The sequence below is a fragment of the Archocentrus centrarchus genome, chromosome 12, assembly GCF_007364275.1.
Source record: "Archocentrus centrarchus isolate MPI-CPG fArcCen1 chromosome 12, fArcCen1, whole genome shotgun sequence".
Taxonomy (NCBI): Eukaryota; Metazoa; Chordata; class Actinopteri; order Cichliformes; family Cichlidae; genus Archocentrus; species Archocentrus centrarchus.
This window is the reverse complement of record NC_044357.1, coordinates 9,727,704-9,744,059: the sequence shown is the minus strand read 5'-3', so window position 1 is coordinate 9,744,059 and position 16,356 is coordinate 9,727,704. Positions and strand designations below refer to the sequence as shown.

General features: G+C 40.4%; 1 protein-coding gene and 2 long non-coding RNA genes across 4 annotated transcripts; all 3 read left to right on the top strand.

The window, feature by feature from the left end:
• Positions 1 to 1,345: 1,345 nt before the first annotated feature.
• LOC115789643 (uncharacterized) lies at positions 1,346 to 4,697 on the top strand. Its single transcript, XR_004020712.1, has 4 exons — positions 1,346 to 1,520; positions 2,299 to 2,356; positions 3,837 to 4,031; positions 4,346 to 4,697. It is a non-coding gene; the product is annotated as an uncharacterized LOC115789643 (long non-coding RNA).
• Positions 4,698 to 5,038: 341 nt separating this feature from the next.
• LOC115789628 (uncharacterized) lies at positions 5,039 to 6,591 on the top strand. The gene is made up of 4 exons (XR_004020709.1): positions 5,039 to 5,342; positions 5,457 to 5,564; positions 5,893 to 5,935; positions 6,482 to 6,591. It is a non-coding gene; the product is annotated as an uncharacterized LOC115789628 (long non-coding RNA).
• A 3,397-nt stretch (positions 6,592 to 9,988) lies between these two features.
• stard7 (StAR related lipid transfer domain containing 7) lies at positions 9,989 to 15,344 on the top strand. 2 transcript variants are annotated; one of them, XM_030742824.1, is made up of 9 exons: positions 10,000 to 10,384; positions 10,752 to 11,211; positions 11,504 to 11,667; positions 11,849 to 11,898; positions 12,270 to 12,380; positions 12,552 to 12,634; positions 12,738 to 12,837; positions 12,931 to 13,015; positions 13,354 to 15,344. In XM_030742824.1, exons 2-9 carry the CDS (start codon positions 10,757 to 10,759, stop codon positions 13,530 to 13,532), a joined length of 1,227 nt encoding a protein of 408 aa, XP_030598684.1. In that variant the 5' UTR covers positions 10,000 to 10,384; positions 10,752 to 10,756; the 3' UTR covers positions 13,533 to 15,344. The 2 variants fall into 2 exon arrangements, with proteins under 2 accessions (XP_030598685.1, XP_030598684.1); XM_030742825.1 differs by lacking the exon at positions 13,354 to 15,344 and adding an exon at positions 13,136 to 13,320 and having other exon boundaries at positions 9,989 to 11,211.
• Positions 15,345 to 16,356: the final 1,012 nt, after the last annotated feature.

Genomic DNA, 16,356 nt, shown 5'->3' with positions numbered 1-16,356 from the left:
GTGTGTATGCCCCACAGGCTGGATGTCAGAAGAGAGAGAGAGGAATTGTGGAGTAAGTTGGATGAAGTGGTAGAGAATGGTGATTGGAACAGACTTCAGTGGACATGCAGGTGAAGGGACAGAGGTGATGAGGAGGTGTTGTGTAGGTATGGTGTTAAGGAGAGGAATCCAGAAGGAGACATAGTGGCTTTTGCAAAAAGGGTGGAAATGACTAGAAGAGGAGGAATGTAGGGTGATGTAAAAGAGTGGATGAAGGTGCACACAGGTGGACTACATCTTGGAGAAGGTGTGATCTGAAAAAGACTGGAGAGAGAATGCAGCCAGGCAGCATCAGTTGGTAGTCTGTAGGATGACTCTGGACATCAAGAAGAGGAAGTCATTGATGGCAGAGGCAAGGATTATCATGCCTCAGTAATACTGGGATTTTCATGAAACAAACAAACCCCAGAAATGATCACAACTGAGCTTTTTCTCAGCAGTGCACACACACAGCGAGTGACTTCTCTTGATTGAATTTGTAACAAACCAAAGTGAAATGTCTGTCAAAATGCAGCTATTAATAAACTGTGTTAGTGTGTTAGATTCATGTCTGAATGTTGCAATGTGCTAAAAAAAATTAAATAAAGTAAAACATGTTTACGTACATGGCACAGTAACAGTACCTTCACTAACACATGGACCGCACTGTAAATAATGTCAGCTCTTCCACACAGATTTCAGCTTGCAATAATGCAGCTCTCCACCTCAGGACCTCACACAGTCCCAGCAGTTTCTATCAGAAGAACTGTCCCTGGTATCAGAAACATATTGATCCTCCTTCAGTCTCCTCTCATTGGTCCAGAAGGTGGTGATAATGCACCTTTAAGCTTTAACCATGGACACACGTGTAGGTATGTACAGTGTATCACAAAAGTGAGTACACCCCTAAGAGACTATACCGGTAAATGTCCAAATTGAGCACTGCTTGTCATTTCCCTTCCAAAATGTCATGTGACTTGTTAGTGTTACTAGGTTTCAGGTGTGCATAGGGAGCAGGTGTGTTCAATTTTGTAGTACAGCTCTGAGCCTGAGTTCAGTTAATCTTTGGTTTCGTTCCTGCTGCTTTCACATTTTATTGTGAACACTTCAGAGAAAATGTCTCACTACATCAACTCACACAGATACAAACTAAAGCACAGGAAGAAGTTAGCGAAAGCTTATGAAGCAAAGAGAAGAAAGCAATGTTATTAAAAAGCTTTTAAAGGAGCTGACTGTAATCAGAGTTTCTAGTATTTTATTAGTCTGTTAATAAGCGCTAATTAGCAGTTCTTTTTCAACCCTGCTCAGGGACACATAGTGGCTTCCAACCCTTCCAATCAGGGAAGCCCGCTAACATCAGGCTGTCCAAGACTGACCAATCAGGCAAGGACACGGGGTCTCCCACCGCCCTTTATAAAAGCCGCACCGGACATTCTGGCTCTGTTCGGCGGGAAGAGCGAGAGCTTTTTTGGGACATGGTTTCCTCTGATGAATAATTTAAGGTAGGTCATGAACATGAGTTTTTCTGGTTTTCAGAATAATTATTACGCTGTAATTATATACTTTCATAGCGACAATATATTCTTTGCAGTGGTTGTGGCGTCGTTGCATACCGCATGCTATAAAACCAGCAGGTCAAGTAGCTGAGCATTAGTGATTATGGCTACCATTGGATTCTCTCAGGGCAAACTCTATTTAATGCTTTTTTAGGTCATATGTCAGCTGAACTGAAAAAAAAGACTCATATTCAATATTTGCAGGTAGAAACATATCACTACTGTCCATGCGCACGTAGCATTTGATCCAGATACATGAATATAACAACCTTTAACTGTATCAATCTATCTCTTAATTCCCCTGTTATCGCCCACCCGGCAAACCATGAATTTCCTCATAAGATATAAAAGCTTTTACAAAAAATGAAAATGACCATAAAATGAAAAGTTTTTTATTTCAACTTTTTAAGACTTGGAAAATTATGGGCAAAGACAATAGGCTCTATTTGTTATCTCTAAGATTCAGTGTTTGGAGAGTGACATGTTTGAGACAGGTAATGTTCCAATCAGCTAAAACATCTGCCTGTTCAGTGGCTCACTGGTACACTCAGTGTGGGCTCTTAAATGCATGCCGACCTTTTGGAGCCTCACAAAAGCACTGAATGATGCTTGAGTTAGCTTCAGGCTAAAGCTGAAGTCAGTCAGTACTGATGAAGCAGGTTGATTTACAAACTCAGAGTGCAGTATTTGTGTTGACAGCAAAACTCCATGTTTTGATTCACAGAACAAAGGGCCTGAACACTTCAAAATCCAAACATGAAGAATCCTTGTTTCACATGGAGGTGAGTGAAAGTGCACCCACTCACACATCACCTCTGACCTCTGCTGTTGAGATAAAGGTCACCCTGTAAAGTGAAAGGGCTAAAAAAAATTGAATATATCCATGCAGTATTTTAATTTATACTGCATAATAATGCAGAAGTAAGTTTGTATGCAGCTTATTTTGTCTGAATTGCATTATGTTCACAGATAAACCTTAAAGTACCAGTAAATGCAGTGATGGGCAGGTTCCTTAGTACCTGGGTCATTGCACATAAAATCATCCAAATCTTTAACCCTTTCATGCATGAATTGAGAACCTCAATCGAGATTTTTTTTTTCCTAGGGGCTTTTCTTTAGGATGAAAAACAAACAAACAATGCAATTGAATTTTTGTTTATGACCCTATTTTTATGGAGTTACAAACATATCCACTCAGCTGGACATCATGCATTTGACTTTTGAACTAGAGAAGTTTGTATTTAACAAATCAGTAACAGAAAATGACATTAAATCCTCAGATCCACCATCACTACTGCTAGAATTGACTAATGCGGATCCTGTGAATTCACATAACAAATAAAATAACACAAACAACTTCCAATGACTGGCCAATAGGTCGCAGGATGCTTTATAAAATAAACATTATTATAATTAGACTGGATACTAACACTTGAGAGCATAAACCCAATAGGAAAATGTGCATTGAGATCATAATTAAAGTAGGAAGTGTTTATTGATACACTTACAGGTGTGGTCAGAAGTTTACATACGGCCATCACAGGCATGAAAGTCATGGCAAACATACATCTGTATTAACTGAAACTAGAACTGGGTTCATGAGTTTCTCATCCACACAGAGTCAGAATTATACAAGCGGTCCTCAGTACCTTTTAATTTGACAAGGTCGAGGCCTGTTAACTTTTCATTGACTACAACTGGTAGTTTCTTTTTTCCTTTCCCTGCATTAGTTTGATAGCGCTCATTGGTCTGACCAATACTCAGAACAATGGGACAATCCAAGGAACTCAGTGAAGATCTGAAAAGGAAAACTGCACATTTACACAGATTGGTCTTTTTGAGCCATTTCCAAACAACTGCAGATTCCAAGATCATCAGTTCAAATGATTGTATGTCAGTTATTTGGTTTTGTCACTGCTCTATCCAAGTCTGGAAGAAGATCCAAACTGTCACCCTCAGATGAGAAACATCAGTTAGGATGAGGATTTTTTTTGGCTGTCTGAGTGCAGCCAAGATATTATTGAGCCAAATATGTGCAGTGATTGTAAGTGGGGTGTGCTGGTCTCCTGCCTGTTATGTGTGCCACAAAGAACTGAGTGGACTCTCAGGTTAGTTAGTAACTGCCAAATTCACAAAACGTGTGAAAGCTGCACATCGTCGCTTGCGGCTTTAATAATAATAATTATTATTATTATGTTTGGCTCAACTGTGGCTTTAAAGTTGTGTTCTTTCTTCTTTGTGTGTGTTCTGGTGGAATTTCAGGAAGAACACAAAAAAGAAAAAATATGTTTTTACAAAGGAGCCTGCAGGGAGGAGTTAAAATACACTGGAGCCCTGGTGGGTATTTCAGCCATGGCGCTGGCTGCTCTGTGAGTGTACAGACACACACACAAAGAAGTTTCCTGTTTGCAGCACAAGTAGACTATGGATACGGCAGCCTCGCTGAAGGAATTAACAGTAAGGCTACACACCCATGACATCATAATTTTAATCAAAAATATTTAAAATTTAAAAATAGTGTGCACATTATAAATCCTTATCAGACATTCATTGATTGCTTCATTGCTTTGGTTTTAGATGCTTTTATTTAGCAAAAATTGAAAACTCAACAGAACATGGTCTGACTGTTTTAAGTTCACAGAAAACTCCCATTATTTCAAGGCTTTAGTAACATTCAGATCCCTGTGTTGTTGCAATTAATGGCACTGCAGTAGGACCACTGATCTCAGCTAACTAATTGTAACCCATTACATTTTTCATTTTGTCTTCAGGGCAGGCAGAAAATATAGAAAAAGAAGACCAGAAAACATCACAAAAATAAGGTACAGCACTGTAAAGGTTTGTTTTCTTTTGTTGTGTTTTGGTTAGTTTGTAACCGCCAAATTGACAAAGCATGTGAATGCTGCACAAAGCTTTATATTGTGCTTCACATCCAATATAGGGTTTATTGCAGTAAAAGTTCGCAAACGGCGGCACCTTTGTTCCTGCAGCTTCAGGGATGGAAATCAGAGCAGGTCTCCACTGCTGTGTTTGCAGCTGTGCTCTTTGCTGATAAACTGGACACACTGCGCAGTTTATGCAGCGTTTTTCCGCATATGAAGCGCAAAAATTCACATCACGATTTTTACCTGAAAAATTAGCAAATTTTCATCAGCTTGAAATATCATTTTTCCTGATGTCATTTTTGAAGAAAAATATGATTTTATATTTTATTTAATGTGTGAGGGCAGCACAGTGGCACAGTTAGCACTGCTGCCTCACAGTTAGACTAACATCTGGAAGGTCTGGGTTTGATTCCACCTTGGCCCAGGCCTCACCCTCTCTCTGTGTGGAGTTTGCATGTTCTCCCCGTGCTTGCGTGGGTTTCTCCGATTTCCTCCCACATTCCAAAGACATGCACTTACTGGGGTTAGGTTAATTGGCTACGCTAAATTGCCCATAAGTGTGAATGAGAGCATGAATGTGAGTGTGAAAGATTGTTTGTCTCTCTGTGTTGGCCTTGCGACAGGCTGGCGACCTGTTCAGGGTGTACCCTGCCTCTCGCCCTATGACAGCTTGGGTAGGCCCTGGTCTGCCCGCAACCCTGAATAGGATGAGCGGAAGCGGATGGATGGATTATTATTATTATCTTTGGCTCCACTTTGGCTTTAAAGTTGTGTTCTTTCTTCTATGTGTGTGTGTTCTAGTGGAATTTCAGGAAGAGCAAAATAAAAAAATATATATTACTACAAAGGAGTTGGGCATTTCTACAGTGGGGCTGGCTGCTCTGTGAGTGTACACACACACACACACCCACACACACACACACACAAATAAGTTTACTGATTTTTTTATTTTTTTTTCTTGTGCTTATATCTATCTTTTATTTCTGATTTTTTTCAGCGCCATCAAAAAGAAAAACATTCATGCTGGGACCAATAATCCCACAATTGTTTATATTTACAGCACAAATTGATTACGGATATGGAACCCATGCAGAGAGGATTAACAGTAAGGCTACACATCCATGAAATCATAATTTTAATCAAAATTATTTAAAATTTAAAAATAGTGTGCACATGATAAATCCTTATCAAACATTCATTATCGATTGCTTCATTGTTTTGGTTTTAGATGATTTTACTTAGCAAAAATTGAAAACTCAACAGAACCTGGTCTCACTGTTTTAAGCTCACAGAAAACTCCCATTATTTCAAGGCTTTAGTAACATTATCAGATCCCTGTGTTGTTGCAATTATTGGCACTGCAGCAGGGCTTGTTGGACCTTTGATCTTGGCTAACTAATTGCAACCCATTACATTTTTCATTTTGTCTTCAGGGCAGGCAGAAAAATCTTTTTAAAAAAGAACCCCAAAAATAAGGTACAGCACTGTAAATGTTTGTTTTCTTTATTTGTGTTTAGGTTAGTTTGTAAGCACGAAATTCACACACGTGAATGCTACACAAAGCTTTATATGTCTAAAATGGTAAGACACCAAGTGTGAGTTCTGGAAATGTAAAATTTGCAGTGAAGATGGAAATGCTAAAATTAAAATTTTTAAATATTTGTTTTTTCTTAATCTAAACATTTATTTTTGAATTCATAGAAAATAAAGCCAAACGCTCTGCCAGCTTCTAGCTTTGTTTGACCATGTGTAGAACAAACCTGATGACATGAACTCCCATAAAGCTTAAAGCCAACCAAACACATCCAAACTGAGCCCAAAGACAGCCGTGTGTGGCATCACAATAAACAGCATATTTTCTCAGCATCTTTATTTTATAAATTGGTTTATTGTGTGTTACAGTGAATTACTAAGGAATTGTAACAGACTCACAAATATGAAAATTTACTTTCCTGTTTTGTGTTTGTATTTATCTTTTTAAATCATGTTTTCAAATTGTCTTCTGTCACTGTTTTTCTTCAGGGCAACTGAAAAAATAAAAATTTATTTCCTTGGGCCTCTGGTTCCCCACTCCTTCTTTGGAGCCCTGCTGCAGGATGCCTCCTACGGCGAGTTTGTGAAAGAGACCAAAAGTAAGGCTACAAAGTCATAATCATAATTTTAAGAAAATATGTTTACATTAATAACATTAATATATTTGTATTTATATTAATGTTTATTAATTCATTACTATTAATATATTAATATTACTGCCACCCACACACAGAATTATACAAGTGGTCCTCAGTGCCTTTGAGCTTGACATGGCTGAGGCCTATTAACTTCTCATTGATCGACTACAAGTGATAGTTTCTCTTTGCCAGCATAAATACAATTTTTTTGCCAGCGCTCATTGGATTGACCAATACTCAGAACAATGGGAAAATTCAAGGAACTCAGAAGATCTGAAAAAGAGAACTGTACGTCTACACAGATTGGTCTTGTTGAGCCATTTCTAAACAACTGCAGATTCCAAGATCATCAATTCAAATGACTGCAAGTTATTCAAGAAGCCCCTGCTCCATAATCAATACCTTCAAGCTCGAGTGACATCTGCAGCTGCCCACATGGACAAGCCAAACGCCTTCTGGGCAAAGACTTTAGGGTCACATGAGACGACTGTGAAACTGGTGTGATTGATCTAAAATATCTAAGATAAAAAGAGACTAACACAGAGTGGCTTTTTTGGGGTCCAGTGCAGATATCAGCATTTTAATGTTTTGTAGTGATAAAATATTTTAATTTAAAGTACTGTGAAGTTCAAAATTGTGCCCATGTTTGCCTGATGATCCCTTCTGTGTTCTTTCTCCTGTGTGTGTGTGTGTGTGTGTGTGTGTGTGTGTGTGTGTGTGTGTGTGTGTGTGTGTGTCTGTGTGTGATGAATAAATAGAAGAAAAACACAAGAGGAGCTTAATAGAGTTTCTAGAGCTCATCTTGGAAAAGAAAATGTGTTTGGCACAACAATGCATTCAGATCATGATTCTGATTGCAAAAGCTGCCAGACAGGACAGGTTATTTAAAAAAAGGAAAAATATTTGGCTTTCTGCACCTGCAGTGGGAGTTTCTGTCTGTCTCTCTGTGCGACTGTCTGTCTGTCTCTCTTTAGGTTGAAGGCGTCTTAGAAAGAGACCTGCAGCCGCTCTGGAATCAGCAGAGGACGAAGAAGAGGAGGCTACGAAAGTGGATTGCATTGCTGTGTAAATATGGTAAATACTGTGTAGAGATATTGACATTAATGAAATAATAAATTTGTGTTTTATAAAAGTTTGAGGATTTTTTTTTTCAGGATTGCACTCAGTGATCAGCTGATGGGTCATGACCCAACTTGTGCTAAAGGTCAAGGTGACATTTGTCATGGATTGTGAGCCATGTGAGCTGTTGAGTTATTGATGGGACATATAGTGCCTTTTATATGGCAGGCTAGACCCTCCCACTTTGACAACTCATTTGGCCACTCATGTTAAGAAATGGATTTTCCAGAGCCAACAAGAACCAGAGGGTGTCGCGTACCTTTTTTTTCATGCGAGTTTGGTACGGCGAGTTACATCATTGGCCGAATGAAGTGTTAATCAAAATGGGAGAGTCTAGCTTGCCATATGTCCCATGGACTGGCCAGTTAACAGGCAAAACGTAGTAAAGGCTGGCTTTTGACCAAAACCTCAAGCTCTGAGTGGAGAAAAGCTATAGAATTGAGGCTCCAGCATAACACGAACAGTTCAGAAACTATTTGAAATGAGGAAAAAAAAAGCTATTAACTGATTAAGTCATGTCTTAGACTGCTTATTGCTAGCAAATCTGTTCTGACCCATAGTGCAGCGTGATGGCTTTACAGCAGACAGCTGCTCCCCCCTCTTCCAGGTACTGCGTACCGGTGCATAATCTTTTAGTGGTACGCAGTACTGGACCGTACCGGCTTACTTTCACCCCTGAACATCTGTAACTTACTACACCATATACAACTTCTTCAGGACATTCCAAATAGTTGTACTCGCTGTAGCCAATGTTTGTGCAGTGGGTCTAATGGATTTTTTTTTCTTTTCTCAGCTTCAGTTGCTTGTTTTTCACCCACAGACAACTCTTTTTCATTTTGTTACTCCTCTAATTATAATGCTCAGTCCACACAGGCAAAACTGAGCATAGACATTCAGTGCTACTTAATGTTTGAATAATCAATCTAACAGGACACACCTGGCAACAAAACACACCTGTTAGTCACCTGTTGCAATATTTTTGCTTCAGAGAAAAGGTGCTATCTTCTGAACTGTACCAGATCCAGATGTAAAGGTCTGGAAATAAAAGCTGAGATGTTGATCCTTTTTTCTCATGTTGATTTATTGATGTCAAACCCAAATGTTTTCAGCCTACAACCAAAATAAAAGGACTGGTCTCACTGTTCCAATACTTTTGAAGGGGAGTGTAAATGGCGATGGTTTCATTTTTCAGCATGACAAAAGTGCCAAACACACTGTCGGTGGAGTAAAAAACATATCTGGATAGAAAAAAACAGTGGAACACTATCAGCACCTGGACAGTGCCGTAGAAGGTTCTTAATCCATCAGCAGGACTGGTATCTGCTGCCTTATCAGTCCAAAAAGACCTCCAGCAGGCAACTGGTGTGAATATCTCTGGCCAAACAATCAGAAACAGACTTCATGAGGGCAACCTGAGGGCTCATGCTGCCTGTAACATCAGTTGGCATGAGTGGTTTGGTGGTAGGTCAATGATGGTCTGGGGAGACATATTCATGGAGGGATGCACAGGCCATTGTCAGATCCTACACTGATGCAATGTGTCCTGGATTCCTCCTGGTGCGTGACAATGCCTGGCCTCGTGACAAGCGTATGCTGGCAGCTCCCAGAGAATGAAGTAACTGATATCACTGACTGGCTCCCGTGCTCAGCAATCTAAATCCAATACACCTCTGGGACATTATGTTTCAGTCCATGTGACATCACCAGGTTGCACCTCAGACTGTCCAGGAGCTTAGCGATCCTCTGGTCCAGCTCTGGGAAGACATCGCACAGGACACCATGCGTTGTCTCAGTAGGAGCACGTCCTGACGTCAGGCATGCATACAATCATGTGGGGGCCATACAAACTACAGAGTACAGTTTTGAATTGCCGCACTAAAATTTTGGCAAAATGTAATAGCCTGCTGTGTGTGTGTGTGTGTATATATATATATATATATATATATATATATATATAATTTTTTTTTTTTACCTTTATTTTCAGGGTGTCTGAATTTGAACCCCTCTGTAGGTTGATCATTTAATTCCCATATCAATATAGATATCCAGCATTATTTCCCCCCAATGACCTGACTGTCTACTTGCAGCACCTGTACGATCCCGAAATGGGCCAAGGACCACTAATTAGGAATCAAATATCACCGGTCTCGTGTTAAATCAAGCTTGCATTGAGTTTATAGTTAGGTCACCGCTTTAACTCTGACATTTGCACTGCTGGAGGGAGACGTGACTTCCTCTTCCTCTAACGGTACCGTAGATCGGTCGAAGGGACGCAGTGTGCATCCCCGCTCCTGTTATACATGATTCTTAGTTTTCATAGACAACGACCCTGTAGTGCAGCTGCAATTTACCGTGTCTTCACCCTTAACCCAATTCATCGGTTTAAAAACTGAAGAGATTTTGCTTCAGTAGACGCACGAAGTTGGACAACCTTTCTTGCTGGTGCTTAAACTACTCAAATTCAGACGGACTGTGGCCCTGACCAATGAGAAGTGAGCTGAAGCAACAAACGTCCAATTAAAGGCCGGATGGCGATTTGTGGGCGGTTTAAGGAAACCGTGCGTAAGGTAGAGAGTAGGAAGAGGAGGTCAAATGCATTGAACGAAAACGAGGGTGTTTCGGGAGTGATATACAAGTAGACAGCTATAATACAAGCGTTTCGTTCGCAGTGAAATTATTAGAGGTTTATTCAGAGGCAGGAGCGGCAGTTTTACGGTGTGTGATAGTTTGTGCAGATTGTTTGCGTCAATTTAGCAGCCAGTGAAGAGAGTTAACTGTAGCTAATGCTAATGTTGCATGTCGCGTGTTTGCGGACAACTTAGCAGCTAGTGGTGCAACCAGAATAAGTCATGAATTTTGCTCAGCACAAGTCTGCGTAATTATCTGCGTAGATAGAGAGGGAATGCACGGTGCCAGCTCACAGAAGATTAGCTAACCTTGCTGCTTCACTTTACTACTTCTGGCATTCACGTTGTCTTTGTGAACTTGTGTCACGGTCACAGCTGTCATGTTTCACTCGGTGCCCCGCGGTCGGATCGGTGAGATTGGTGTAAATACACTAAGGCTTCAGAGCAGCTGGTCATTTAGGCGCACTGTCGAGGAGAGCAGAGGAAAGCTTGGGAAGCACCCATGGCTGGACAGGAGCGTAGGCCTGCTCCTGTCCTGGGTTCAGAGGGCAGGTGTGTACGCCAGCGAGGCTGCGGGGTCTGGCCCCAAAAGGAAGGGCTTGCTCGCTATATTTGCGGACCATTGTAGCTTTGTGACCGGCCAGAGGCTCCGGCGTGCTTGCCAGATTGGCGAGCTTTACTCCAACCTGTACTCGGAGCGCACCAGGTGGACACTGGTTGGCAACATATGGCGCAGTTTTCAGACCAAGCACGCCCCCACTGGGAAACTTGTTGCTGCTCTGACTGGTATTTTCATGTGGGAGAATGAGAAGATCCAAGATGAAGAAATGCACAGGTGGGGAAGCTTTACGTCAATGCATATGTTAATGTAAATACAGTTGAACAAATTACTGTAAAAACTGGTAAATGAGCCAAGACACTAAAAAAAAAATGAAACTCCATCCCTCTTACTCCCTGTTGGTACTCTTATCAAAACAGCAGCGAGATTCCTGTACTGGTTCAGTATTTTGGTAAACAATGCAGTGTTTATTCCTTCATCACCCACTTGTATGCACAGTTCAACATTTCATATTGATCTGAATGTGATCTGTAAGTAATCTAAACCCAATATTTGGATCCTTGTGAAGGTGTGGACATGAGCTACAGGCTCTGGAGGCTGTAAAACGTCTAAGTGGGTCTTCGGGGACTGTGACTGGACAACAAGAACTTGGCTGGGAAATTGTGGTGGAGAAGAAGGACTTCAGGGTGTGGAAGCGACCCATTCCTAACAGTCATCTCTATGAATACAGAGGTCAGCTACTCTAAAGACACACATGTGTAACTGGGGGTCTCATCTTTGTCCAAATATTTCATAGATGAAGAAATCCTAGTAACTCCAAAGGGGTTCTGCAGCTTTTTCTTCCTTCTGTAAGAAGATAATTGAATGTTCTTTGAGTTGACCTGATGTATCTAATGAGATATTTTACTTGCAGTATTGGGCTCTTATAATGATGTCACACCAAGACAGTTCTTCAATGTACAGGTACAATTAATTTCAGTCTATTTATGTGTCATTTTGACTATCTCAGAAGTTTATATCGGTGAGGAAACTACATGAAACTGATCACCTCTTCCAACTTAGAAATTGACATGCATGAGAAAATCATCAGGATATGGGAGAGAGCTGCTCACCTAATCCCTTATTTGGGATTTAGGTGTGCAGCGAACTCTTTAGTCTTGAAATTTGACCTTCAGAACCACTAAACAACATCTATAAACTAGTTACACCAAGTTTGCTTATAGATTTAGAACATGTTGCAGTAATGTTTATTATGGGATGTGTTTTTTTTGGAATCACATTATGCATCACAGCAACCCTTCAACAATAACACTCTGCCTTTCCCTTTCACCCAGTTGGACATAGAGTACAGGAAGAAGTGGGATTCTCTTGTTATCAAGCTTGACGTGGTGGACAGAGATGCCAGTACTGGCTCTGAAGTTGTGCACTGGGCTACACACTTTCCTGTGAGTTTATAGACTATTTGTTCAACCTACTCTGTGTTCACCTCTGGCACTTCTTTTGTTATCAAAGTACGAATGACCTTCATTTACCTTTTGGTCAACTGCCACCCAGGTAGTTTAGGTTGTATTTCATACACTCAGCTGTTCTTTAGTCTTGTCTGATGTCCTTCACAGTATCCCATGTACTCGAGGGACTATGTGTACGTGCGCCGCTATGATGTTGATGTCAGCAATAACCTGATGATCTTGGTCTCCAGGTGGGACTTAAAAATATATATGTTTTTATTTTGGGTATATTTATGTAAGCCGATTAAATGCATTCTGTATCTTTTCTTGTGCGTTTGTGATCTTGCTGTGTAGAGCTGTGCAGCATCCAAGAGTCCCAGAGACTCAGGAATTTGTGAGAGTCCATTCGTATCAATCAAAGATGGTCATTCGCCCACACAAATCCTTTGATGAGGTTGGTGATGAATGTCATGCTACAAAAATTACTTAATTTTAAACCATGGTTCCTTGTTTTGAAGTCACTCAGTGTAGTTTTATTTCTTTACAGAATGGATTTGATTACCTTCTGACTTACAGTGACGACCCTCAAACCGTCTTCCCCCGCTACTGTGTGAGCTGGATGGTGTCAAGTGGTGAGCACTCAAGAATTCATACACTAATCATTAATTGATAAAACATTTCATTAACACATATTTGACTGCACTGTGGCAGTGAAGTGTTCTACAAAAACATTTTTTCTGGTTGTTATTTAGCACCCTAACTGAGGAATATAAGGGAAGATTTTGACCATATTTCACATTTGATTGAATACTGAATGCTAATCTTTGGTGCTCATCTATTAAATGACTTTAAAGTCTTCACTGCATATAGGATTAAAATGAAATTTAAATGGTTTGCAGAGAGTGGTTCAACATGTTATGCCTTTTCTAGCCTGATTCTGAGAACGTTCTCCCTCTTAAAACCTGTCCAGGTATGCCGAATTTTCTGGAGAAGCTGCATACTGCTGCACTGCGGGCCAAGAACTTGGAAGTAGGAATTCAGGACTACACGAATGTCATTAAAACCAGTGACATTAACAGACAGTCAAGCCAGGATCGCCTCACTGGAGAAAACGCCCATACAGGTGGTCCTGGTCAGATTTACGCTTGAGATGGAGGTTTCATAGAGACCGGAGGTTTTCTTGGTGTGCTTTCACTCGCGCTCGAGTCCAAATTAAACCCTCCAACCCCAATCTTAAGGGTGCGTTAGAAGAACTGAAAATGAAAGTTGCAGTCCACGTTAATGGCACATGTCCATCCATAAATGTGTTTATACTGCTTGTAGATGAGATGTCACAAGAATGTTGGACTACTTTAGTAACAGCATTGTTGTCATTGGAGAAAATGTTGCAATGGAAGTTGTTTCAGACTGCTGGTCTTGACATTTTTCTTGCTCAGCTGGGGAATGCCACCTGACGGTTTCCTGCAACTGTACGATTGAACCAAATTTCCTAACTGTAGCGATATTTCCGCCTAACAGTTTTTACTAATGGCTTGTCTTTTGTTTTTAGACAAAGCTTGACTCCGTTCAGAGTGCCAGCAGGCACATGGCTGTATTAGCATCTTAAGCGTGATTTCAACAAGATGTGGTGGACATGATTTTGACATAAAACAGCAGCTACATCCAGCTTCTGGTGGACATTTTCATTGAAATGTTAACTAATCTTTGGCCAAAATATTGCACTGAGAGAAGAAATGACGCCCCCTGCTGGGAACACATGGATTTAAAGCAGGTGGTTTTATGTTTGTTGGCAGCATGAGTGATTTAAAAGACAAGTTTGACTGAAAAATTACACCATTACTGTATTTTATTTCCACAGAATTAAAAAAAAAAAAAAAAAAAAAAAAAGATATAGGGCTTTTCTTTGCTATCAAAGGGATATTGGTTTACTGTCAGCACTGTTGAGGTATCAGACGCTTCGTCTCACTGTGTTCCCGTGAGTGTTTAAAGCTTCCAGCCTCCTGAAGAGAAACCAGTCCTTCAGTATTAGGGGCATAGTGTCTTATAACAACCATATAAATCCTCAGATACAGTGGTGTAAAATTTAGAGTGTTCATGCCACATCACAAGCCATTTACATTTCGTGTAAGTTTAAAAAAAAATAGTGGTGGTCCAAGTTCAGCTCATATGTTTTTGTTATTGTGGGGTTCATTAACGCATTTTGCATTCTTGAAGTTCTGCATGTTTGTGTGTTACTGTAGATCTTGTACATTCAAAAAGCCACAGCTGGAGTTCTGGAAATCTTTTTTTTTTTTTTTTTTTAATGGTTGCAATGAGCTTTACAACTTATTCTTGAATTTTAATTCTACAGTTTAGTTCACATTCATCCTACTGAAACTCCTTTGAATTCATCCTTCCAAGTCACCCTTGCATGCAGGGGGGTGCTATGAATGTACCAGGAGCAGCACATGCTACAGAATATAACATCGCCTAATGATGTGCACTGTTTACAGCCTGACAGACTGGCACAAATATCCTGAAATAATTTGTGTTATTAAAAAAAAAAAAAAAAAAAAACTTCACGTCTTGTAGCGAAAGCTCATGCCCTTACATCCATAAATGGTACGTCTGAGTGAATCAGCTGTTTCAAATTCTCTATGGTGGTTTTCACTTGAGTGAAGGAGGTCCTGTGTGGGTATGTGTATGCTCCCAGTGTGTCAAAAGTGAGTGTAATTATATTCTGTTGTGAAGTGTTTTCCTGCCTCTGTGTTTTTTAACAATGGCAGTGTAAGATGAGATACTCTTGATAGGTTGACTGTGTAATTTGTGAAGCTCATATTAACCCAATTAAACAGTGTCATACTTGCTAATGTTTAGCCCGTGTGCGAATGTAACATCTGAATAATCTGTTAATTGAAGACACCTCTGTGCCACCTGCAGTGTTCAAAACCAGTTTTCACAATAAATCTTGTTCATTTTGCAGGTAACCTCTTTGTGTGAATAGCTGCCACTTTGTTAAACTATTTTTAGGAACAGGAAAAAAAGGTTTGAGTGGTTATGAACAGGTGCACTAGCTGGAATAGAAGAATGACTAATCTGATAAACAGACCTTTTATGTGTATCCTAATGAGTTAAACTGTTGACGTAGAAAGCATTTGGCTTTGACTTGTCCTGCTCTGAGAAATGGGTGATTAGCATGGTGTTTGTACTAAAGAGCCACCGTAGTCCACACTAATGGGATAATCTGTAAATCCAATATTCTGTCTGGTCATAGGGTCAGTGAGAGACTGCACACACAGGCTTTACTGCACACACTGTTTAATTGGTCTGCAAGGGACAAGGTTCTGTCTTGTATCTATGCTGGATACTGATTATTTGCAGGTAATTAGCACAGTGCACTGCTTTAGCAAAAATGTGACAACATTTGGCTATCATTTATAAAAGAAATCTGGCAGGCTTAAGCGTTTGAGTTGAAGCCAACTGGAATTAGTTTTAGGTTCATTAATATGTTTCATCTCTCGTTCCAGAGGCTTCTCCGGATTTAAAACTAATTGGGGAGTCCCATGTACAGGGGTACCTTCAATTAGTGAGCATTTAAATCTGATAGGCAGGTCAATGCATAATAATATTGAAGGAGTTCATGTGTCTGTGCAGCCAGAAGAAAATGATGACATCCCACAGCTCACTTACACCCTCAACACATGTCTTTTTTCTTCATATCCCTGTGATGACAGTGCAGACAAAGTTGCAATCCGGGTTCTCGTTAGTACAACATCCCAGCTGCCATAGGGCAAAGGCAGGGTACACTCTGGACAGGTCCTGGCCAGTCTGTTATACTAACTGCACGTCTTTGGCCTGTGGGAGGAAGCTGGAGTACACGGAGGGAACCCACGCAGACGCAGCCAATCGAAGGGCCTGATACAAATTGATTTGTGATTTTTAAAGAAAAGATAAGCAGACTTGTTTGAACAGTCAAACGCCATACAGAAAGGTC

Excerpts from the sequence above, each read along its gene's own strand:
- stard7 (XM_030742824.1), top strand. The coding sequence starts at position 10,757 with ATGTTTCACTCGGTGCCCCGCGGTCGGATCGGTGAGATTGGTGTAAAT. Across the intron at positions 12,838-12,930 it reads CACACAAATCCTTTGATGAG|AATGGATTTGATTACCTTCT; the intron begins GTTGGTGATGAA and ends ATTTCTTTACAG. Across the intron at positions 13,016-13,353 it reads GAGCTGGATGGTGTCAAGTG|GTATGCCGAATTTTCTGGAG; the intron begins GTGAGCACTCAA and ends AAACCTGTCCAG.